The sequence below is a fragment of the Agelaius phoeniceus genome, chromosome 5, assembly GCF_051311805.1.
Source record: "Agelaius phoeniceus isolate bAgePho1 chromosome 5, bAgePho1.hap1, whole genome shotgun sequence".
NCBI lineage: Eukaryota > Metazoa > Chordata > Aves > Passeriformes > Icteridae > Agelaius > Agelaius phoeniceus.
Window position 1 is genome coordinate 59436468 of NC_135269.1, and position 24128 is coordinate 59460595.

The 24128-nt window shown below is 36.4% G+C and overlaps 1 protein-coding gene across 1 annotated transcript in view; it reads right to left on the minus strand.

The window, feature by feature from the left end:
- Nucleotides 1-556: 556 nt before the first annotated feature.
- Nucleotides 557-24128, minus strand: part of PRKAR2B (protein kinase cAMP-dependent type II regulatory subunit beta) — a 76819-nt gene continuing 53247 nt past the window's right edge. Inside the window, exons 3-11 of the mRNA XM_054631420.2 lie at nt 18401-18453; nt 17238-17321; nt 8738-8844; nt 7307-7460; nt 6016-6117; nt 5372-5446; nt 4546-4611; nt 4278-4416; nt 557-2763 (exon numbers count right to left, since the gene is read on the minus strand). Coding sequence (XP_054487395.1) covers nt 2630-2763; nt 4278-4416; nt 4546-4611; nt 5372-5446; nt 6016-6117; nt 7307-7460; nt 8738-8844; nt 17238-17321; nt 18401-18453 — 914 coding nt within the window. The 3' untranslated portion in view covers nt 557-2629. The remainder of the gene's footprint in view (nt 2764-4277; nt 4417-4545; nt 4612-5371; nt 5447-6015; nt 6118-7306; nt 7461-8737; nt 8845-17237; nt 17322-18400; nt 18454-24128) is intronic.

A 24128-nucleotide genomic window follows, 5' to 3' on the forward strand; every position in this document is an offset into this window, starting at 1 on the left:
AAAAAAAATCAGTAACTTGATATGATTTCATTCTTAGGATTAACACTCACCACATTTCTGACATGAAGCCTAGCACATTTGAAGTGTACATATGAAGAGATCCAGGAGCAATCCCAAGTGCTGACAGATGAAGGATATAATGATTTGGATAAAACTTAAAAAAGTGGTAACATTACTGTTGGTTAAGCCCCCCTGAATTTACCAACAAAGAAAATTCCAGAAATCATCCAGTGCCCAAGAGCAACACAATAAAACTGCTGCGACATGAAGCTGTATTTTGGGAATCAGAAAACCCAGAGTCTCTGATTATCCTAAATTTGTTACTCCACAGTTTTTCCCAGCTATAAACTGCAAGCAAATCATCAAATAAAGTAATTATGACAATTACTGCATCAACATGTTGCCTGAGTAGACAGAGCATACACATAATGTCATTTATGAAAATCAGCATGAAAGTGTTAAGAATTATGATTTTTTTTTTAATAAATGAGCATAAACAGATCACTTGTAACTTTATGGTAATAGAATCAAAAGACAACAAGAATATCAACAAACATAGATTTTTATATATAAAAGTGTTGTTTATTGTAAGGAAACTTTAAATATAACCAACAATATTGAAAATATCATGACTGGCATTTATGGCCTTGATTGTAGTTTACTGCCATACAAGTAATTTTTAGCATTTTTCTTAATCACATCAAGCCAGTGCAAAATATAGGTAGCTTTTAGAGATTAAGCATACAGAATGACAAGAGTGTAGATCTTGGTTACCTGATATTTCCTTCTAGTATAACAGGCTTCTCTTTTTCCCATAAATCAAAAGTACAAAGGCAAGTTATCATAAGTGCAATTATTCATACCAGGTTTCTAAGTAAAAAAAAAATTACATTTGTAAATTTTGTTCAGATTGTATTTTTTTAGAAATCTGATTTATAATTTATACCATACTATATGATATAAATTATATATTGTTATCATATTATATAATCATAATTTCATATACACATATGATTATATTAATTGTCAGAACATATCACTAACTGTAGCATAATGATTACATCAACATACACAAATATATGGCATTAGAAAAGTCATTATCTAAGAAGGAAAGATGGTATAATTCAGATGTTTGAATCAGGGCAGAAGCAGGCTTCCTACTACTCTTGCAGTGTCATTTTGGCAGAGCTGCCCATCACCAGTACACACTCTGCCTGTCCATGAACACCAACAGACAGGTCAGAAAGCAGGACTGAAATTGGACTGTGCCTGAAATTTCCAGTCACAGACCCCTGTAGGCAATTAGCCCTGTGCTCATAATTAAGATGATATTCTCTCTCCTCAGTCTCACAAGGTATCCCATGCTATTATGGCTGAACACATTATTTCATGGTGACCTACAGGGTTTTGAAAGCAAGACATGTTAGCTTTAACAATGACAGATGTGTGCAAAGCTTTGGAAGTACTGATCTTTCAAATTAAAAATACTTTTGCACTTCCTGTTAAGGATTTTCAAGGACAAGCTTAGTTTAGCATGGCTTTTGATATCAATCACTTCAGTAATTGACTCTGACCTTTGATAGCAAAGATTAGACTGCAGGAAGAGAGATATACAGAGATCATTTCACTTGAAACAGATTTAACAATAAAAAAGGTAAGATCTAAAAAAAATTAACTAGAGAACAAGCATAAATAGAGAAGACAAAATGCATAAATATAAAACAAGAGAGAAGGAAAACAATATAGGTTATGTATGATTAGGTAGAACATGACAATGACCCATGCCTTTGCTTTAAAAGCATTTAGGTTGTCAGCTGTCCTCACTCATGTACAGAATTCATATAACTAATAAAAAATGCAGTTTATTGCAAAATTATGCAAGTCCTCTAAATTGCATAAGATATTACAATGTCGTGCTGAAACATGACATATTAAACAAAGAGGACTTTAAAACAATTACGAAATGTTAAAAACCAGATTTGGGTCATGAGCGTTACACAAAACGCATTGTCATGCTTTATCTTATGATTAACCTTGTGATTCACTACATCTGTGATAAATGCAACATAAAATCATGACAACTGTAATAGTCAAAAAGTAATATCTACTGTATATCTTCTGTAGTAATACATATAAACACTTTGTGTGCACTAATACTTTCAACATATCACATTCAAACTAACAGTCTTTCCAGAAAAGATGTAACCATTTAGAAGAACAGAAGCTGGTTTAACAAGTTCATCACATGTGGGGTTTTAAAAAAAATCTATTATTTAAGGAAATGCTGTGTTAAAGGACTTGATTTTCAAAGGTGCTGTGCTACCACAGGCTGTCCTTATATCAGATGGAACCATAAGTACTGAGCACTTTTAAAAATCAAGCCCTCAATTTATTGAATTGCTATTTTCTTTACTAGTATTTCCACTGTCATAATTAATAAAAAAAACAACAAAACAAACAAAAACAAAAGAACCACCCAATCAAAAGCAAACCAAACCAAAAAACCCCAATCCCATTCTTAAAATCACAGAAAATGCTTGGCATCTATAGGAAGAGAGACAATTTTTCAGTGGACTAACCACTACTGTGCTATATTCTCATAACAGATCTTGTTGCTCCAATGTTTAGTTCATGCACTGGTGTCAGCAATGTCCATGTTTGTTCCAAACAGAGCAACTAGCTGCTCTTCATAGTTTGCAATGTTTCTTTTCAGAATTTCCATACAAGGTCCCAAAAGCCTTTCAAATGCCTGCACATCCATAACTAAGATAAAAAGGAGAGAAAGAGAAAGAATATTATGTGCTCATCAGTAACAGACACTCATCCTGGTATTCATGATATTCCAGTGTAACATTTTAAATGACAACAGATAGTACTGAGACATTTACATTGTTCACCCAGGAGGGAACTGCTTACCTCAGCAAAACCAAGATCAGCCAACACACTGCTGTCTTGAAACTTCAAAAATCAACTTGAACTTTTTCTGTTCCTTATTTTGAAAATATTTTCATATTAAGATATATGTTACCCGAGAGCTTGTCTGAAGGGGCCTGGATTCCTCCACAAAATAAAGTTTTAAGACCCATAATATTTCAAAAAGCCATAACATTAAGTGTTGTTGTTGGCTGTATCTGGGCTCTAACAGTCTATTTCCTTGCTCTTTTTACTTGCTTCCACCCAAAGTGAAAATGGCAATGAATACTTATTTTTGCAGCAAATGTGCAGAAAGTTGAAGACTGTAATTCACACACAATGTCAGTGCACAGCCAACCAGAATATTTTCTTTATCTGATCACATAATGTGATCCTCTACAGTTCCAGCCAATAGGTCAGGGAGGAAACTTCATATACTTCCAACCAGTAATCTCTTGTCTCCTGAGAAATCTGAGATCAAGATCTCTGCTGTTTGGGAAGTGCCAGTGCTTTGTTATTCAGCCATTATGGATAACAACACTCTTCCTGTCTCTTCCTGACCACTGCCTGTTATTCTTTCCCTTCTGTCATATCTTTGATCTCTATTGCCTGATGATCTCTGTTTGTTTTGAGTTAGGAATTTTAAAAAATAGATAAATTTTTTGGTTACTTGGTCATCAAATCGTTATGCAGGAATGCCAAATCTACCTTTACAGTTTGCAGTTTTCCCATAGTTAGGAGCTTAACATCAGAGTCACAATAGAAACAACCAAAAAGATTAAATATCATTTTATATTAGATATTTGCAGTTTTCCCATAGGTAGGAGCTTAACATCAGACCATGAAAAGCAATGGATATGAAGGGTTGTCTATGAGCACAACTCCTACAGTCTTCACTCTTCCTGTGCCTGAGACTACAGTGGGATGGGATGACTACATTAACAGCTTGTGAAGACAAAAGAATTTTTTAAGAACTTAAGTCATGGGGATAAAAAGGCCCATGATTTTTAACAGAATTATTTCTTAGATGAGTCAGTCTACTGAGAAAAGAAACAACTCACCTTTCTGCAGAGTATTAGACATTTATCTGATGGCTATAAGTATTTTGCAGCAATATTCTGTACTGTCCTAAAAGAATTTTTACTTCCATACAATTAGAGAAATATTGGAGAAATTGTGGTAATAGTATTTATCAATTGTAAGTGATTTTTGCAGATAAATAACACAAATAGTAATGGACAATAATAGGTGATTACTGAAACAGCCTTAAATCTTATATTCTGGGGAAAGACAGAGTGACAATAGAAACAACCAAACAGATTAAATATAATTTTATATTAGATATAAATGGTATTGACTAATACCTAAACATTTGACAGTGCCAAGAGCAAATGCAGAAGCAGCTCGGGGTTTGTTAGTTACAAGAGCAAGTTCTCCAAAATACTGTCCTCTTGAGCATCGAGCTATTTCTACTGCTCCATTCTCTTCTAGATCTTGTTTACCCTGAAATGTCATGGAAAGAAAGAGAGAGAAAGAAAGAGTATTAGAGGAGAGATTTGCCAAACTCAGGATTACATAAGCAAAGTTAGTGACAATGGTAAAAAAAAAGGATGTTGTTTTAGGGATGTTTACCTTCCTTGTCATTATAATCCTTACTTCTCCAGATTCCACAATAAAGAAAGAATCAGCCAAGTCACCCTGCACAAGAGAAAAAAAAGAAAGTGAGTAAAAAAGTGAAAAATTTCCCTTTTCATTTCATGACATCATCAAAATTTGCAACCAGTGCCTTGAAACTCCTCTTTTTGATATCTGTTGCAAAAGAAACCACTTTTAATTTGAAAACCATACTCTAGACACATAACAATCAAAGCATCTATACAGAACTAACAGCAAGGCCTTTTCTTGAAAAGACATAGCTGACTGTGCCTTACACAAAAAGCAGAGAAAACCAATGTTGTGGAAGACTTTTAGGATCCTTGCTACCTTTATCCACTTCTGTGTTCTTCCCAAATTATTTCCCTTAGCAAATTTCAGTATGAAAAGCCTCCAGGGCCTATGTGATATCCACAAATTATGCTGGGGCAAGACAATCACAGTTGCCTATCCTGAAGAGTTGAACTTTTGTCTTCTTGAAAAGTTGACCATATTTTAACAACAAGACCAAGGTGAGTCTTCAGTGCTTCTCCATGGAAGCACACTTATCAAGTTTGAATTTCTAAGTGTACTAAAAAACGTTGACCCTTTTATTTATACCAACAAAGAGGGTTGTTCTTGAAAATATCATAAGTGAAAAGTGAGCTTTTGAAACAAAATAACCACCTCTCACTCTTACATTTAAGGTTCATTGATTTTCTTTATGTGAGAAATAAAAATAGGGTTTAAAAGTATGCATTGTCTACAAATAACATGATTACTGTTGCCTATAATGAAAAAAACTAAAACTAGGAAGAAACTGTACCTGAGCAATGATTTGTTCTCCATCTTTGTACACTTTGGTACCAATCACATCAACCACTTTTAAACGCTCAGATACCTTCATTTAAAAAAAGAAAATGTAAGAAATATTTGGTTAACATTATGATAGCATATATTTAGAAAGCCCTTTCATATTTCTGTGAATCTTTGGACAGAATAGTGTGTCTTTATTTTCCTGTTTTGATTACCATTAAAAAAAAGAACTGCTGAATAGTCTTCCAGAGGTTCTATTACAGTTTGAACAGCCATTCTGATAAGCTTCCATTTTTGTTTGAAGCCTTCAAAATTTATGTTCAGAAAAGCATGCATGCAAAAATATATGTAAAAATATAGCTGATAAATGAAAATATTTTTAAATTCCCCAAGTCATTGTTTAATTTTGTTGGCTAATATCTAGTAAAACAAGCTTTGGGAAACTGAAAGTAAAGTTGTGTTTTAAAACACAATATGAACAATAATAATTTATTCTAAATTAAAACAAAATTAAAATGTAGCCTTTCTCTGAAACAAAAGTATGCAAATTTCTATTGTGGAGACACTTTGATTGCCAAATTTAAAGTCCTCAAGAGCAGAATCTTATCAGGTACCTCTGACACAGCTATTAAAATAATGCAATAGAAATCTTACTTCTAAAGATTTAAGGAATGGCAATGACTCAATAAAACTTTCATACATTCTTCTCTTTTTGGCATTATTTTTTACAATGATTCTTCGGAATGTTACCCTATCCTGTAAACACAAAGAGAAAAAGAGAGTTAATTAACTGAAAATATGGGCTAGAAAATACTTTAGGACTGGCTGTATATGACCAAATTACCCAATTTAGTCACTCAGTGTAGCTGTCAGCCGAGCTGGCTGGTCTCTCCCTGCTGTCAGTTGAGAAACATTCCTCTAGAGGTCAATCAGGAGCTCCTAAGTTACCCTGAAAATGGCTATGAAAATCCCTGCAGGGTACATACTCAGCTCACCTACAGAGGGTAGAGTTTACAGCAGTGAACACTGAGTGGGGAATTCAGGATATTTAAGAAATCCTCAATACTGAAATGTTTAATTTACAAAGTTTATTCATTGCCCTGCGGTCCTGTACAAATTGATATGTACCCAAAGAGGCTTTTAGGGTTTTGTAAAAACCAAGATCCATGAGTCTGGGTCTTAGGTCACAGTCCACTTTTGCTGTTTCAGCAGAACAAGGCTCACTGCTGCCCTGAACAGCCAACTGGACATTCCTTAAGATTTGGCCATCAAAGTGAACCAGACAGAAAAACTACACTTATGGTGTTTTCTTCTCTTAACTTTGTGTGGCTGTGCACTGGTGACAAGCAGAGGGAAAATGCACTGCAAGCCTTGCCTGCCCCACAGGGGCACTTACAGCCAACACGACCCAATTGAATTTAAAGCCATTCTTACAGTGCCCTAAACAACCCCAGAAGTCACATGGATTAGGCTGGTGAATAGCCACATTTCATTTCAGTCCTGGGATCAGATCAATATGTACATCTTGAAATGATGGCCATCTCAGCTTACTTTTGGGGTAAACTCAATTACTCTTGTCAAAGATCCAGGAAGTATAACACTAGTAAACAACCTCATATTGGAATTTTACTCTGGAAACAAAGGCATTCCAATCAAGGCATGGGGAAAAAATTAATATGCAATTATCAGTGGTTTTCAATTTGGGAAATTGCAATTAAAATAAAATAATTGTTTTTTTTTTTTAAATCAGTGTTTTATTAAACCTCAGATTTTCATCTGCGGATTCTGAAAAAAGATAGAATTGTGTTGGGATTTCTCAGGATTTCTAGAATTAAACTTGCTGAAATTATAAGGTTTTTTTTTTTTAATGCTGATCCACATGCCAGTAAAATCTGTATAAAATACATATTTTTAAAAAGTAGCTTAAAAGAAGTACTCTACTTACCAAACCCCAGATGGAACCAGGAGAGGTAGCTATAATTGTAGCTGCTCTGGGTGTGTTGTACATTAAGGCCAACTCACCAAAACATCCTCGGTTATCATAGGTTCCAACACACCTCCCAACACCATCACATTTGACATAAATATCATATGTACCTCTGTTAATAAAATATAAAAGTATAGTGAGTAGAATCCAGACCTGGCTTTGCTAAGCAGCCTCTCACTATATTTTTTATACCATGAATTCCAAAAATAAAGCACTTGAAATACATATTTGCTTGCTTAAATGGTGTTAAACACCTTGTAAAGACATCTCAATGACTTCTATAAATAACGAAAGTGGTGTCTCTTTAAAGGGAAGGATAGGGTTATTAGTTTTTACATTAACTCAGTTTAAAAATAGAATGGATGTACAGTGATCTATTTATTACCAGAACTTATTAAAAATTAAAATCTTACTTAGAATCTGTTTCTTAATTTCATTTTAACCACACTAGATACAAATGTCAAGTCTTTGCAAAAATTGCTATGATAGGAGCACTGAAATAATGATACAAGTTATTAAATATTTTAAATATTTTAAAGTAGTAATTTCCAATGAAATAACTGAGATGCAGGAAACAGAAGGAATGTATCTGAAAAGCAAAGTAAAATCATGAAATAAATATATGCATTTTTTCTAGTGTGCATTTCTTCTCTCCATCATTAATTTAAAAGCTTGCTTTTTTTTTTTTTTTTTTTTGCTTTGGGAATGCAGTAAAATCTGGTATCTTGTAAAACACAAATTTGCCAAGCCCATTGATGCTGAGCCATCATTTTCCTCTGTGCTGAATATTTTTATGGTGTGCATTGATAAATCATGTGAATGTAAAGCAAAAATCTGTGCAGTTATTTCATTGATAAGGGACACAGAGGTGATACCCTACATGTAAAATCCACAAGGCTGACAGAATATTGTAAAGTCCCTGCAGCCTTTTGGACAAGAGATGACAAACTGTAACCTCACAAGGCTGAAAAATATTGTCTTTCCAGCACAGAATCTGGGCACACTTTTATGGTAGTCTAATTTAGTATTTCAGTTAGAAAAGACCTAAAACAATCATTTTGTTCACCTACCTGACCACTTCAGGGCTGCCCAAAAGTGAAAGAATTTTATTAATAGAATTGTCCCAATGCCCCTTAAACCCTGACAGGCTTTGGACATCAACCTCCAGGAAGCCTCTTCCAGTGCTTGACCACTCAGGTAAAGAAATGGTTCCTAATGTCAAATCTGAACCTCTCCTGGCACAGCTTTGACCCATTCCCATGAGTCCTGTCACTGAATACCAAGAGAAAAGCTGGAATGTCAGTGTTAAATACAAGTTCATAGAATACAGACTGTTCTCAATGGACTTTTGCAAAGTACTTTGTGCTATAATAAGACACAGCAATTCACCTGTCAATGACGTAGAAGTTGTCACCATCATCCCCTTGATCAATTACGTGTTCCCCTCCTTCAACCATCTTTTCAAACATTGCATCCAACACCTGAGACATCTGTTCCTGTTTAAAATAACACAAAGACAAGAAATTATCATCTGCTTCTACAGTTTTACTCTTTGAATTAACTAACTGGCCAGCTTCCCAATATGCAGATAAAAGATGTTAATGGTGGAAAATATTCGTGCTACAGAAATGTGTGGATCAATAAGAAAAAGACAGTTCTATTTAGTATTCAGTGTTAGCTTTTCCAGTGTTCAGAGCACAGCTTCCCACTTGTCACTGCAAATGATAAGAGATCTCCTTTGCAACATAAATTGCTCATGACCATCCAAAAACAGAATTTCACCCTTCCCAACTGAGCAATGTTATGTCCTTGCAAATAAAAAACCCCTGTAATCATTATTCTAAATCATACATTTACGTGATTTTGTCCTTAGAGCTTCCTTACAGAATTTAGTTTCAAAATAATTGTGAAGTATTTTGAAAGTCTAAATTATACAATGCCTGCAAAATGTTGGGCCAGATGTAGCCATAAAGGTTTGCAGTGCTTTGGCTGAGTAAGTAAATGCTGGATTCTTTGGAAAGTAGGAATTTACACTACAAAATTACTTTGTTGACAGAGAAATGTTAACAGACTAACAAAATGTGATCATTTGAATTACGACTGTATAATAACAAAAAACCCCACCCACTAATTACTTAATTTGTCTTATTTGATGTAAATTTGACTATTCACATCTAAAAAACCCAAACACAGCTCATTGTGGATTAAGAATCGTAAAAAGTTAACTTAAAAATTTAAATTTTATTTTGGGTTTATCCTGCAATATGTCTAAAATGCTATACTCTACTTCTTGAAACTTATTAAGCATGTATCATACTGGAACAAGCAGAACTAGTGAAAATCATGGTAAAAAAAGCCTCTAGATATGCATTTTGCAATGGTTCCATTCACAGCATTTCCAGCCACTAAAGATGGATGGCATTTGCCTGTCCAAAGAACACCAGTCTAAGTCAGTCCCTTAGAGTCCTCCTGCAGCCCATGGACAGAGATAACCATACAAGATAGCTCAGAATCATTCTCTAGAGATTTCCCTTTCTTTCCTCTGATGATGGAGAAACCCACTGTAACTCCCAGTTACACACAATTTTTAGACAGATAAATTAGTTGTAATGAATTCCATCCTTATGCTGCTGAATTTTTTACTTACTGAAAGCATTTAAAAATACCAGCAGTACCCGTGTAATCCAAGCCTTTTTGAAAAATGGAAGCTAAATACAAATTTTCCTTCACAGAGCTGGCTGTGTGTGGGCAGAAGAACAACAGAAGGACATTATCCATCCTTAGTACAGCTGGTCATGGTAAAGCACAGGGAGAGGTCCTGCAGCCCTCCTAGGCCAGCAAAGAATCCTTTAACTGTGCCTCTGCTTAGTACCTTTGTTAGTATAGACAGGTATGTGCTTGAAAACAGATGGATCATTTCAGGTATCAGTGAATGTGTTATAGCTCATTTCAGAGAAAGAAAAGTGTGAGTGGGTGCCATTGGAAGAGACTGAAAATTATGTACAGGAGATGCCTATAAAAAACTTCCATGCTTGAATGAATAGGTAATATTACTTCATTCTTTTCAGTCCTCTCTATGTAAACAAAAAGAAATTCCTACAGAATCTGCAAAACTGACCTACTATCAGCTTGTCTAAGGCAGTTGAAGCAGCACCTTCCCTTCCTCTGGCTTTACATCTGAATTGGCAAAGTGGCTCCCCAGCCAACAGTCCTGGTCTGCCTTTTGAAAACAAGTGAGAACACAGAATGCTCCCCACTTCATGGGAGCTAGAGGCCATGTTATCATCTAGGTGCAAGCCAGGCAAGAAAAATGTATTATCTGTGCATCAAATTCCAGAACTTAAAATACATTCAAGATATCTTGGGAAAAAAGATTATATCAAAAAGATGGTTATTTCCTGCAACGGAGGAGTCATACATATAATTAAAATATTTATTCAGTGCTCTTCATCTTGGATTTCTGGTTAAAATATTTTCAACTTATAACCATGAATCAAGCTCACCAAACCACAACTTTTCCAGTATGTAAATCTACAATTTTTTAATGCAACAGAGTAGAATTCACAAATCCAATTCCCTTTTAAGAATGTTTAAAATACTTTAAGATATTTAATACATCTGAGAGCAGTCTATTAATTGTTGAAGCATTGCATATTTATTTTAATTTCCTAAATAAACTGCAACTAACTTAAAGACAAGTGGTCCCTTTTCTAAAATTTTCCTCTTTAAATTAAGACAAAGTGGACTACAATAACCAAACCAGGAACATGGTTTTTGCTTTTACCATGAGAATTACATAACTTGCTTGCCCAGTTTGCTCTGTGTGAATCCTCTGGAATCTCTGCCAGACTGAGGCTCAATTTACTGGCATCCTCTGCTGTTATTTTGAAAAGATAAAGATAAGTAATTTTAGAATTAAAAAGCAGATCTGTTTCATAAACAGAATTAATTTTAGTATTTTGTAAAATGGTGCAGTCTAAATGCTCTTCTTCCTTAGAGCAGTTCCACCATCAAAAATACATGTAAAATGAAATCAGGATGGGGTGGGGTTTGTGACTGACTGGCCTGTAGTTCCCTGGCTCATATGACTTCTAAAAACATTAGAATATTATCATGTGAACAAGGCATCCTGCTGCCCACCTTGTCCTCACTTTGTGCAATCTGAAATATCAACAAATTAATACTCAATGATATCAAATCATCAATGACAATACCAGAAAAGGAAGGGGGCTGGGTGTGGGGAGGGGGAGAGATGTAGAAAATGTTAGCAAGACACAGGCAAGGAAACCATGGGAAGAAAAGGACTTCTTAAATCAACAACTCTGAACCTTGTAGAAGATAAATTACAGAATTCATGTCTACACCTCTCCACATTTGTTTTTCAAAACAAAACCATGCACATATACTCCAGGGGAACTCTGACAAAAATGTTAGCAGCAATATTGATCCAGTTCAAAATATTTAGTTCCCTTGTGTTATATCCACTTGTAAACTAATGAAAAGGCATTCATTTCTTCACCATCAAAGACTCTAATTTGTATTTCAATGTACAATAAATATTTTTAAGCAATAGTATTTTCTTTAAGAATATACCTTAACCTTCATCCACACAATTACATGCTAAATTAGTACTCTGTCTCTCAAAAATCATGCACATGCCCATCAGTCAGGCTCAGTAACACATTTCATACTTTGTAGCTACCCCAAGTGCCTCCATTACACATCTTTTCAATACCTCCAGGGATGGTGACCCAAACATTTTCCTGAGCAGTCTCTTCCAATGCTTGACAATGCTTTCAGTGAAGAAATTTTTCCTAATATCCAATCTGAACCTCCCCTAGGTCAATTTGAGGCCATTTCCTCTGGTCCTGGTACCTGGGAGAAGAGACCAACATCCACCTGCTCACAGCCTCCTGTCAGGCAGTGCAAGAGTGACAAGGTCCCTCCTGAGCCCCCTTTTCTCCAGGCTGAACACCCCCAGCTCCCTCAGCTGCTCCTCAAAGGAATTGTGCTCCAGACCCTGCCCCAGCTCCACTGCCCTCCTCTGGAAGGGCACCTCAGTGTCACCACCTTTGTGTCATCCATGAGTATTAATATGTTCAAGCATTCTGGACTCAGTTACATATATTATACACACATTTGATATATCTAGAAATGTGTATATGTGTGCATGTATGTATATATATATATATATACACACACATATACATGTATGTATGTATGTACGTATGTATGGGGGGGGTGGGATGTATATTTCCATTAATTGCTCCAAAAGCTGTAGTTTTAATTCTTCACCAAAATTCTTAAGAACCTGACAGCAGCATGAGAATCTTCTGTTAGTGGTTTCAAGGAATGATTTGACCTTAAGTATAAGGTTCCACTATTCATAAAACAGTTACATTATGTTCCCTTTCATCTTCCTTCAAGTTAATAAGTTCTAATTGATTAATCAATATTTGTGCTCTCTTACACTAATTCTCCAGGTACATAAGTGGCAATATGCCCAGAAATTGCTTTTGCTTATTTGTGAACAAAATGCATAATTTATTACAGTTTAGAAAAGGGTCAAGACCTATTTTATGTATTCTGTACAAGCATTAACAGGGCAAAGCTCTCCAATATGAAACTTCTCTGAAAGAGAATAGATGCTCTAACACTGCTTGTGAATTTTTGCCAAAGCAAGGATTCAGACTTTAAGTGCAAGGGCACAGCTCAGCTTTGATGGTATCAGCCCCTTGAGCCAGTCTCTTGCTCTGATAAAAGATTCATCAGGTCTTTTAACTGCTGCCCTATGGGCTGTAATTTCCAAACCAAATAGCCTGTTGTTAATCACCCCAGTACATTGTCCTCTAAAGAGACAAAACCAAGAGAACAACTCTGAATTGTATTGTAAAAAGTGTGGAAGGCTTCCTTGGCCAGTAGATGAGCTGCTGCTGCTATTCTTCCTGGTGATAAAACAGCTGTTAGGGTGAACAGAGAGAAATTTCAGTGACAGCATCTTCAGGCTTGTTCTCTGTAAGGGCTGAAGACATTTGGTCATCATCTTGTTTTCTCCTTGCTGGCTTACACAAAGTGAAAGTGGAAGGGAAAGAGCAGCTTCAGAGCCACTGTGGTAACCTCCAGCACCTGGAGCACAAAGGAGGGTGCAGGCAGAGTAACCAGTCTGGCACATCATGGCAATCCTGGCAGCAAAACAGGATTATCATGATTTCTAGCAATGGGGAGGCAGGCAACTGAGCAGGACAATAAACAATACTCTAAGAGGAAGAGGTTTTCCTGGGAAGACGAACAGGAAGAGATATGTTAGAAGAAGAATGAGTTAATATAATATAGGAAAGGAAGAAGAAGAAAAACATCTGAATAGACCTGTCTCCTGATTCTTCCCTGATCTGGTCCTCTAAAAAGTAACCAAGTACCTCTACAAAGCCTCCTTCCCTGATCTTGTTGCAAAAGCATGTTTCAATTCATATTCTTCTCTTGAAGTGATTTTTCCAAAACTGTAACACACTATGAAAAACTGATACTGAGTGACAGCAACTAGATGGCAAATGATTACGCCCTCAGAAAGGCAAAATATTGCTACAATGTCAATTATTTAAAATTACTTTTTATTTAAGGGAGTTAACTAAGGAATACCTTGCTAAACTCATAATCACTGGCCAGTCACATCCTCATCCATCTACAAAATTAAAGAAAGTTTCCATAAAATTCGAGTAACTTCACAGACTTCAGACTATAAGAGTTGGCCTTTAAAATATAAGAATGTTGCTCAGGGAAATGTATGAGAACTCGTGTTTCTTGACATTATTATATTTTTCATCACAGACAATATGTGAAATGATGATATTTATAAATATATATGTGCAAATTTACCTATCTGTTATTCAAAAACTACTATAGTTAAACAAGGGCTCAAGACAGTGTTGTGTATGTATAACAAGTCCTAAGTTGTCTCCAAGTCTGAAGTTATCTTTTTCTCCTCTCTCATTTAGCCTTACATTCAAATAGTTCTGCTGGGTTTTAATTTTATGTGATGGCTCTTGTAATTTGTAAATGGCCTCTTCAATTAACACTCTGAGCACTGAACTGTAAGTCACTCCCAACTACTGCAACTTCTCCTTTGGCTTTAGTGATAGCCTTATCTTATCCTTCCATTCCAATTAAAATACAGTGTGTGAAGGTGGCTAAAGTGTTAAGAAAAGGTGGACTTCACTGAGCATCATGTACTGAATGCAATCCTGATCACACTGTAAGACACCGTGTGATGTTATTGTGTGACAAGACATGTTATTCTGTATTTGGAAATGGTATTTGACACCCTCTAAAAGGCCATCAGGGAAAAGCCATTAAGCCTTTTACATCGGTTCCCCTCTAAGTGACCTTTGAAATAGTGACTTTCATACATGAACTACAGCAGAAAGAAGCTGAAGTTCAATACAAGGGAAAAAACAACCAAAAACCACAACAGTGGTAAGCAGGAGATGCTATCAATACAAAGCTTTAACTTTTGTTCCAGAGACTTGAGCTTTAGCAGAAGATATTATCTCTTTTCAAGATGAATGAGGTTTTTGCTAATAGACCACTCTGTAAACTGCAGCATCTCTCATGGAGATGCAGAGGTGAGGAAGAGAGCTGGCACAGGAATATTTAATTACTGCAACTACAGTGGCAGAGCCCTTGAGCTGCTGCTCAGAAACAGAACAAGAAGGAGGAGTGGGAGAAGTTCCCCAGGGACTACAGATCCTGGCTCCACAGAAGGAACAAGCCAGACTTAAGAAGGCTACATTTTAATATCTTTGCTCCCTTCAGAGCTCAGTAGTTTTCCAGTGTTTTTATGAATAAAATTATTGTAATGGAAAAGTCTTTTTCAAAAATTATCTCACTCAGCTTTCCAGAATGCTGCCTGTAAAGGATTTCAAGCAGGAGGAAGTGTTCTTAATCCATTGGACAATCTGAGCAAAAGGGGGTGAACAAGACTTGGGAGATCCCTAGAGCACATATTGAGGCTTTGGATTGCAGACCTCAGAGTGAGAACTCAGCTGGGAAGTCTTCTGCTAAACACCTGGAACAGATTGTGGGAACTATTAGCTATTACAAGGAACTGATTCATAAGAAGAATTTTTTAAAATAGTTCAAAAATCAGTATCAAGACAGCAAGCACAGTCCTGAGAAGAGCTTCATGAACAGAAGAAATAATCCCTCAGAGTATTCCTTGGAAGAATTCATCCTTGGAAAAAGTCCATCAGGTGCCCACACTGGAGCAGTTTCATGCTCTATGTCTACACAACATTACAATACAGCCAACAGACCCCTATTCTGCAGACCAAGTGGCTGATGACCATTGAGACAGAAGATCCAGCTCTTGCTGTAATGCAAAGCAGATCCCATCCAGAGGGTTGATGCTGTAAGCCCTGTTAACACCACTGCAGGTTCTAGGAGCACACAATAATCCATCGTGTTGCAGGGCTCATAAGAGAGAAATGCTCAGAGCTTAACCAAGAGGGGTCTGCCAAAATGCCATCATGTAAGATGGTCTGGCCAAGTGGAAGCCAGGACACACCAACAATAAGGAAAATATATAATAAAGCAGTTTCGTGTCCAGATGCCCACAAATGACTTTGATTCGCTGAAGCTATTTAGAAGAATAATTGAGGAGCAGAAGGGAAGATGAGTGCATGGCTTTAGCTTGAACAAGTATAGTGGAACAGCTGGTTAACTACCTATTAACCAGACAGCATGAGGGAGTGAGGAAACCTGTGTCAGGATGCCACTGTCCCAAGAATGCCCATGTATGAGCACCCATGCTGAGACCTGCTGCCCTTCCACAACAGTGACTCCAGGCTTCTGCTAGCTGGGCCTTTGTGGCTGACTGCTCCTCAGGGCTTCTAAGGGAACAGTACCCAGGGCCAGGGTTCAGTCTTTGTGCAGACAGAAGCAGGAACTGGAAACCTGCAGCACAAATTAATGTGCATTTTCTGTAATAGCACCTGACTTCCAAACAGAGCTGCAGGCTGGTCCTTCCATTAACTCCCTCTTGAATCAAATTTTAAACTTTCTGTTCTCATACTTAAAAATCTACATAATTGTTTCTCTTTCCCTCATGCTCCCTCCCTTGACAGCACTGAATCAAACCTCTTGAGAAAGCATTTGGGATGCTGTGAGTCATCCTAACCTCAGTATGCATGTTTTGATTGATACACTCACCTTTTCCCTAAAACAATCCTGTGTGCTTTTTTGGTAGCATTATCACCTTTGTCTGATCCAGATCATTCATTCAGTACATTTAGGCTTTCTTAAAAGCTCATGGTTGTTTTTATACAAAACAGAAAGAAATTATTTGCGTGGAAGAAAATTACCTGAAGCTTTTTTATGGTATCCACATTAAGCAAAATAATAATGTAAACACATCTCTGCTACCTTTCTCTTTCCCTCTATTTCATAATTCACTTGTTCAATTACATCCATAGCTAAACTGAAGGCTTTGGGGGTAATTTTCTGTTTTGATAGAGCACTCAGCACCTTTCGATGCTAAAAAATAACTAACAGAAAAAACTTACACATTCCAGTTAACTGATATGTTTATAGACATCAGTGTACAGGAAGATTTAAAATAAGAAAATACAATAATTAACACAATTAATGTATCCATTTTTATGAACGTACAGATTCATATTAATGTATTTCAATATTATCACTTGTGGAGGTAAACAAAAACTCTATATGCAACGTATCAGTTTTTAAAAAAGGCATTTCTGGAATTTATTAAATGGCCAAAAAAGCATACTGAAGAGGTTACAGAAGTCAAATCTGTAAATTTCTGTTCCAAAGCTCACAAGAAACAATTCTTAGCAGCACTGCTAAATGCTGCTCATTACCAAGAATTTCTTACCGGGTCTAGATTCTTAAAAAGAAGGATGTCCTTGCACGCCTCCTGCAGCCTGTTCCTTTGATCATCTGTTTTGGGGTGAATAATCTGAGGGATAGAACACAGAAGCTCTTAGAGTGATTATCATACAGTAGCACTAGCTGAAGGACTGAGCTAATTCAACTAAGCATTTTACACAATATTTTGGCCATGATTCATAACTCTCTCATTTCAAAACCTTCAGGATTTGAATAAACACTCAATGATAAAATGGTATCACCATAGCATTAGCAAATGAAACACTGCTGTATTTAATCTTACAAGATCTTTACACCTGTGGAATCCAGTTCATTTCTGCAAGCCATTCTAGACACCTTTATCTACACTATTGCTACCAATCTCCAGTCATATTTGGGGCATGCATGTTTTATAAAAAGCACCACTATTACATTCAGCCATTTGCCATGACTACTTCCTAAAGAATATTGTGTGAAATAGTATCTGTGCTAAATTTTTATCAGAAGTTCACAGAGTAAACAACAGATTTGACACTATCTGAGTGAGCCAGAGATTTACTAAAGTGCCAGTGTCTGGTTCATCTGAGTATCAATCAAGTTGTTCAACTCATATTCTTCCCAAGATATGCTATGTATAGCTGTAATACCATAGGGTAACCTTTTGGACAGTGTTACAAGCCTGAAAATTAGGCAGAATATAAACAATTAAAATTCTCTTGAAACTCATGCTATTTCATCTTAAAAGCTAAGTAGTGACACAAATAAAAGACATAGATACAGTTCCTCATTTGTCACACTGTACCTAGAAAAATCTTAGCAATTTTTCAGTTTAACTTTTTTCTGCTTTTGAAAAAGGAAGCTACTGCAAGATTATGAGGACACCAAGTAGAGTTTTTAGAAGCAGGTGCTCTCTGGGTAAATATAATTACACAAAAATGTTTCCTTAACCAGGTACCACAGGTTTGGTAATTAAGAATAATACATCAAGTTCCACATGGGTGACTACTACAGAGAATTTTAAAATGTTCCTTTAACATAAACTCCCAGGAGATTAGTAAAGTATATTACAATAACAATGTTTTTTGAAAGAAATTGTAAAGCTGTTACATTTTTCCTCCTAAATTTAATGCCTGAGAATTGAAAAAGTATTTGACTCTAAGCATGAAGTACCCTAGATTCTGCATCGTCCTCTTCCTCATCAGGATTGTAAGCTTCTGCACACACTGAAATAAAAAAAAAAGCATAATCTTAATTCCAATTACAGTAGTGTTTCACAGGATTTACAGAACAGAGAATGCATTGTGTGGCACAGCAATAATACACAGTAAATGTAAAACTGCTGAGAGGGTCCAGAGCAAGCCAACTCCAAACTGCAGATGAAACAAAGCTACACTTTTGTATCATTTCTGGATATGTTTGCCCTGTTTTGAAAGACTGCTAATATACTTACCAATTTCTCACCTAACTTGTTCTAAGTATCTCACCTAATGGTCAGGAATGTTTTTTCAATGTCTAAATGAATTCTTTCTCTTATAAGTTAAACTATCTATAGAGGATGCAGAGATTAGATCTTTTCCTTCATCTGTGTAGGTTCAATGTGGTTTAGGGTGTGTTTCTTTGGATGGTTGGTTGGTTGGTTGGCTCAAGGTGCTTTGCTGGGGTTTTTCACATATTTGAACACTTTTTGTTCCTACCTACCCTTCACTTTCAAAGATGTTTCTTGATTTTTTTTTCCTTACAAGTCCTGTTTTTAGGTCTCTAACCATCTTTATTGCCAATCCCTGAAATCCCTCTAGTCAGCTACATCCTTATTGAAATGTGATGCTCAAACCGGTCCCAGTATTTGAACCAGCAGAACACTGAGTACATCAGATGAATTACTCCTTTAATTTTTCAGGCTATATGTCTTTTTCATCCATCCATGTCTTCTTCAATACCTTGACTATGTCTGTGCATGTAATATTTATGACATGTATAATTTTCAAAACCCACTGCTTAACCATCTGTCCTGTGCCTGTCTATGGCTATTCTGCCCAAGTATAACCATACCCTTACACCTGCTAAATATTTCTTTATTTTCAAAGCCATTTCAAGATCATTTTCAATTCTAATCCTGTTCTCTGGCATCCTTCCAATTCATTCTCAGCTTTGTGACAACTGAAAATTTAATAAGCATATTGTCTAAAACATAATCCAGATTACTGCTGAAAAAACATACCAGTTTCTAAAATAAACTCCTGTGGAATACATGAGTGAAACAGCAGTAGTTGCTTGGGGTTTACCTTATCTAACCAGTTGTGCAATTATGCCTCATGCAACTTACATATAAATACTGCTTGATGTTCCCTAGCTTGTTTATAGGGGACTCTTGTAAGACACTATTCAGAATTTCATTTCTTAAAATGAAAATGTAGGCCATCTGCTCCTTTTCTTTTATCCACAAATTTTAATCTCTTGTTACAGGGTACTAGATAGTTCCAACAAATCCATGCTGATTGCTGTTTGTTACTTTCCTCCAGGTATTTACAAAATGAATATTTGTCTGTAATTTTTCTAGGAACAAAAATGATCAGCAAATCCGTGACAGGTCTCTTCCATCCATAGCTCCTACCTCCTTTTAGGGATGTGTTTTTCTATTTTTCACACTCGTTTTTCTTCTTCAGATTCTCAATGGTAACTGCTAACAGGGCTGAGACTAATTTAGAAAATTCTTCCAGTTTCCAAGTATAGCAAATCTGAGGCACAGCTAACCTGGGAACACCTAACACATTGAGTACTGTCTGATTTGTCCTTTCTCTGTTCTAGGCTCTTTTCCATATACCCAAAATAACACTAGTGAAGACCAATGTGCTTCTGTTAATCACTAGAGCAACACTTTCCCCGAACGTGCTCCTACTAAAAATGTAATTCCAGAACCATTTCTGTTACTCCTCATGTACTTATCGTGTGCACAATCTTTTCTTGTACACATTTTTTGGTCTTAGCTTCTTTTATGTGATTTGGTTTGGGTTTTTTCTCTGCATCTTTTGTATTTGTTATTCTTTTGTATTTGTTCTAAATAATCCAAACTAGTTTTAATTTTGTACATGCTTCCTTCTTGTCCTTGACATAAATGAGCTTCTAATATCTCAGACAAATTTATTTTACTATGCTTTTTGTCCTTCTCCTGTGCTGTCTCAATTTGCATTTTTTCTCTTTATAATTTTTCTTTGGGGAACAAACAATTCTTTAACTTCTTTTCTTGAGACTCTTTACAAAGAGGTTTTGCCCACTGTCCTCTCATATTCCCTTGAAACCTGTTGTTCTAATTCTTTTACCTCTTTCCCTTCCTGAAATCTGAGAGTCAGTTGCAGGATAATTCTCACTCAACCTGCCTTTTCTCTCCCAAGTCTTTAACAGTTTCTCCCTTAGAGTTGGTATGAAATACAATAGCTCCCCTTTAGATTACATTTCCCACTGACTCAAAATTTGGTCATAAGTGCATAGCAAAGCACATTGGTATTCTCCTTCATTGGCTTCCAGCAGGTGACTGTTTATTAAAATCACTCATTTTCACCATCACCTGTACCCTGACAATAAAAATCCCCACCTGTCTGAGCTGTTTAGTGGTCTGTGCAATGCCTGCATAACAATGGAGCCCATGAGCTTTTTCCTATTATTATTATTATTATTATTATTATTATTATTATTACTCACAGAGCATCTGTATGTCCAACTCCCTCTTCAGCTGGGTCACAGCACAAATATCTGAACCAAAATATACAACAGCCTCTTCCTCCTCCCTGTCCTCCCACCACATCTTTGCTAGGCCAGTTCAGTCACAGTATTGCTCAAGAATTAACATTTGGTGTCCTCTTGTTTATTCCCCATACTTCCTATGTTATTATACAAACACCTTATAAACTAGTAACCAAGTAGACCCATCAACCTCCTCATTACCACATCCAATTAAAAAGATTTCATGGTAAAGTACATCATTGCACATAGTAAGCAAAGTCTTGGTCCCCCCTGTATGAGGTACTCAACTAAAATCTCAATTTTATAAAACTTGGCATCTTCAAAAACCTAAAGAAATTTGACACAAATCCCTCTGGAACTGAGTGAGATTCCTGTCCAGTTTACTGGAAACTGGATTTGGTCCCAAATAATTACAAATGCCCACAAAAGGAAGTCTGCAATCTCTTGAACGACTATAATAATTTATTTCTACATAAACAAAACGTTCCTAAAGACTGTTTAATGGTACTACAATTACTACAATCTTGTCAGAAATAAACTTCAGGGGATTTTATTTGAAGAGCAACAATAATAACATGCCAAGTTATTATTGTTGCTCATCTAACCCATCACAATGTAAATAACTATTTTGTTTCAGCTGTGCCCAGTGCAGGTATGTGTACATGGGAGCCAGCAATCCGTGTTACAGTGCAGTGCTGCTGGGAGCATGGAGTGAGCTTCAACCTGAGCTACAGGCACCTCCTGTCCTTACCTCGACATGAAAAGAGTTAAAACAAATCAGGAATTTCATTTAATAGCTTTGATACTGTTATGCCAGAACTGACAGGTCTCAGAGGGCCTAGCTGAACATTTAAGTCTTCCAGAACACACAAAAGAAATTGAATTTTTCTCATCCATGCCCATCCTGAATCACCTTATGTCCCTTTCATGTAGCAGGATCAGTCCAGAAGGAGAGTATGTTCCTGAGGTATTTATTCTGGGTCAGCTTGTGTCTCTGCACAACTCTTCTCTGCTATAAATGCATTTCAGTCAGTCCCAGTAGCTACTATCAGCAAGTTCCTTCATTAAATATTTCTTGTTTATCAGTGGTTATGGACACAATATTTAAGAACTGAGTTTCTCCTGACTAGTGCCCATAGGCCCAAATTCTAAATGGATTTATTACTATCATCTATGATAAGAAACGTACTTTTCTGGTTACAAATCTGTACTTATTTTGCCTTTATTTGGGTCACAAAGAAAATACCAATGCTGTGGATCTGCTGTTTTAAATATGAAATTTTCTTTCCTTCATTTCTTATTTCAGTAAGACATTTATTTCTAAGTGCATACCACTAGATGTCTCATGGAAAAACTCGATCCATTTTATTTTGCTTCTTAAAATACCATTTCTGACATTACTATGGTTCACTGAATTTTAGTACATGAACACTGGGGTTTGGCACACGAGAATCATCTAGAGCTGAGGTGCTTTTTACACAGCCATGCACCACCTGCACAAGTCATCTGGATTCCAGTTACAGTCAATGGAGAGAAACAGGCACTTTAACAAAGTGATTCTTCTGACCTGCATTACACACCCAGACTAAAATGGGATTAATTAAAAAGATGGTTTATTGGTTGAGGCAATTCCTATCCCTTTTGAGATGAGTCCTAATAGTCACAACAAGCTGCAGGACTGGTTTCCCCCACTTCTCCATTTAGTATGTGTTTCCTGGAAAACAAAGGAATTCACCCTCTGATGATGATGATGACAGGCTGCTCCTGCAGTAATAGCATGCCTTCTGTATTATTTCATGTATTCCAAGGAGACAGTCTGTGGTCCCCATCTCTTTCCCCTAAGGCACCATGACCATGACTAATGACTGGCACCACAGACATTAATTATTCTGAATGACTGCACACTGCTGGTGGCTGAAATACTCACAGTGTTCAATATTTTATTTTTTTACCTCTCTAGCTCATTCCACATCCCAGCAGTACTCAGTCCATGCTACTTTACCAAGCTCAGATGCCCTGCCATGTTTTGCTATGTGCCAGTTGAATGCAATATTCACATCATTGCTCAACAAGCAATCCTACTACTATTCTTAGGGACATATTTCAACCCACACATAATTGTGGCATTAAAAAATAGTGGTACAAACACTGTACATACTTCTCCACTGGTTGCTAAGCTCAGCTAAGTGAAATTAATTTTTTTTTTTCAGTTTTTCCAGCAGAGGGTTATGTTTCACATATAGTTCCCCAAGATGGACACAAATACCAACAAACCCAAATACATCAAGACAAAGTATTTGTAAGAAAAATGAACTGTCAAAAGACAGTGTATTATGAAAATACACATTCACTGAAATATGTGCACTACTCTAGATGGATTGCTTTGTCAGCAAGACAGAGGTGAACTTTGATAATTTCTAACTCGTCACTCCAAGTAAAGTCAATTTTCTAGTTTTCACCTGGTAAATATGCTTTACATTCAAAATCAGCAGTACAGTCAATCCAGCCATGAATGAATTCTAAAATGGAAATTAACATACAGTTGGCAATTTTAAGATCAGAAAACATATTAGTCATGCTCTCTTGCTCCCTTGATGCAACATGAAATGAAGCTATCAATAAAGAAATCAGTAACAATTCATATATAATCACTGAATAATGTATTTTATTCAAAACATGGCAGGAAAACCAATCAATATACGTGTATTTTTTCCTAACTACAGAACTCCCAAGACATAAATTGTATTAGAAAGAATTTTTCAAGAGAAGAAGAGCTGTGAAAATATTTTTTCATCACATTTAAATCAAGACTGCAGTTTTGCCAGCACGACTATCAGGCTGGAGCATGGAAACAGACCATCTCCAGCTGCTGTAGCTCCACCAGCAAGTCATACAGCCCTATAAACATCCCTGTCTATGGCAGCTATGCCCACTCCCTCTTACAGTAAAAACATCACTTCCCCTGCTTAACTGTATGGAAATTGCTAAGGTGACTTAATGACAGTGTGAGATTTTTCCTGTTTTGTCAGGATTTACTTCTCTTGCATGAGAAATTTGGTACACAGACACTCCTTGCAGAGCAGGTGGTAGTTCTAAACTGAACTAGACAAATACTACTGGACCTCCAAAGTTTCTGACATGGAACTCTATTTTCTGACAT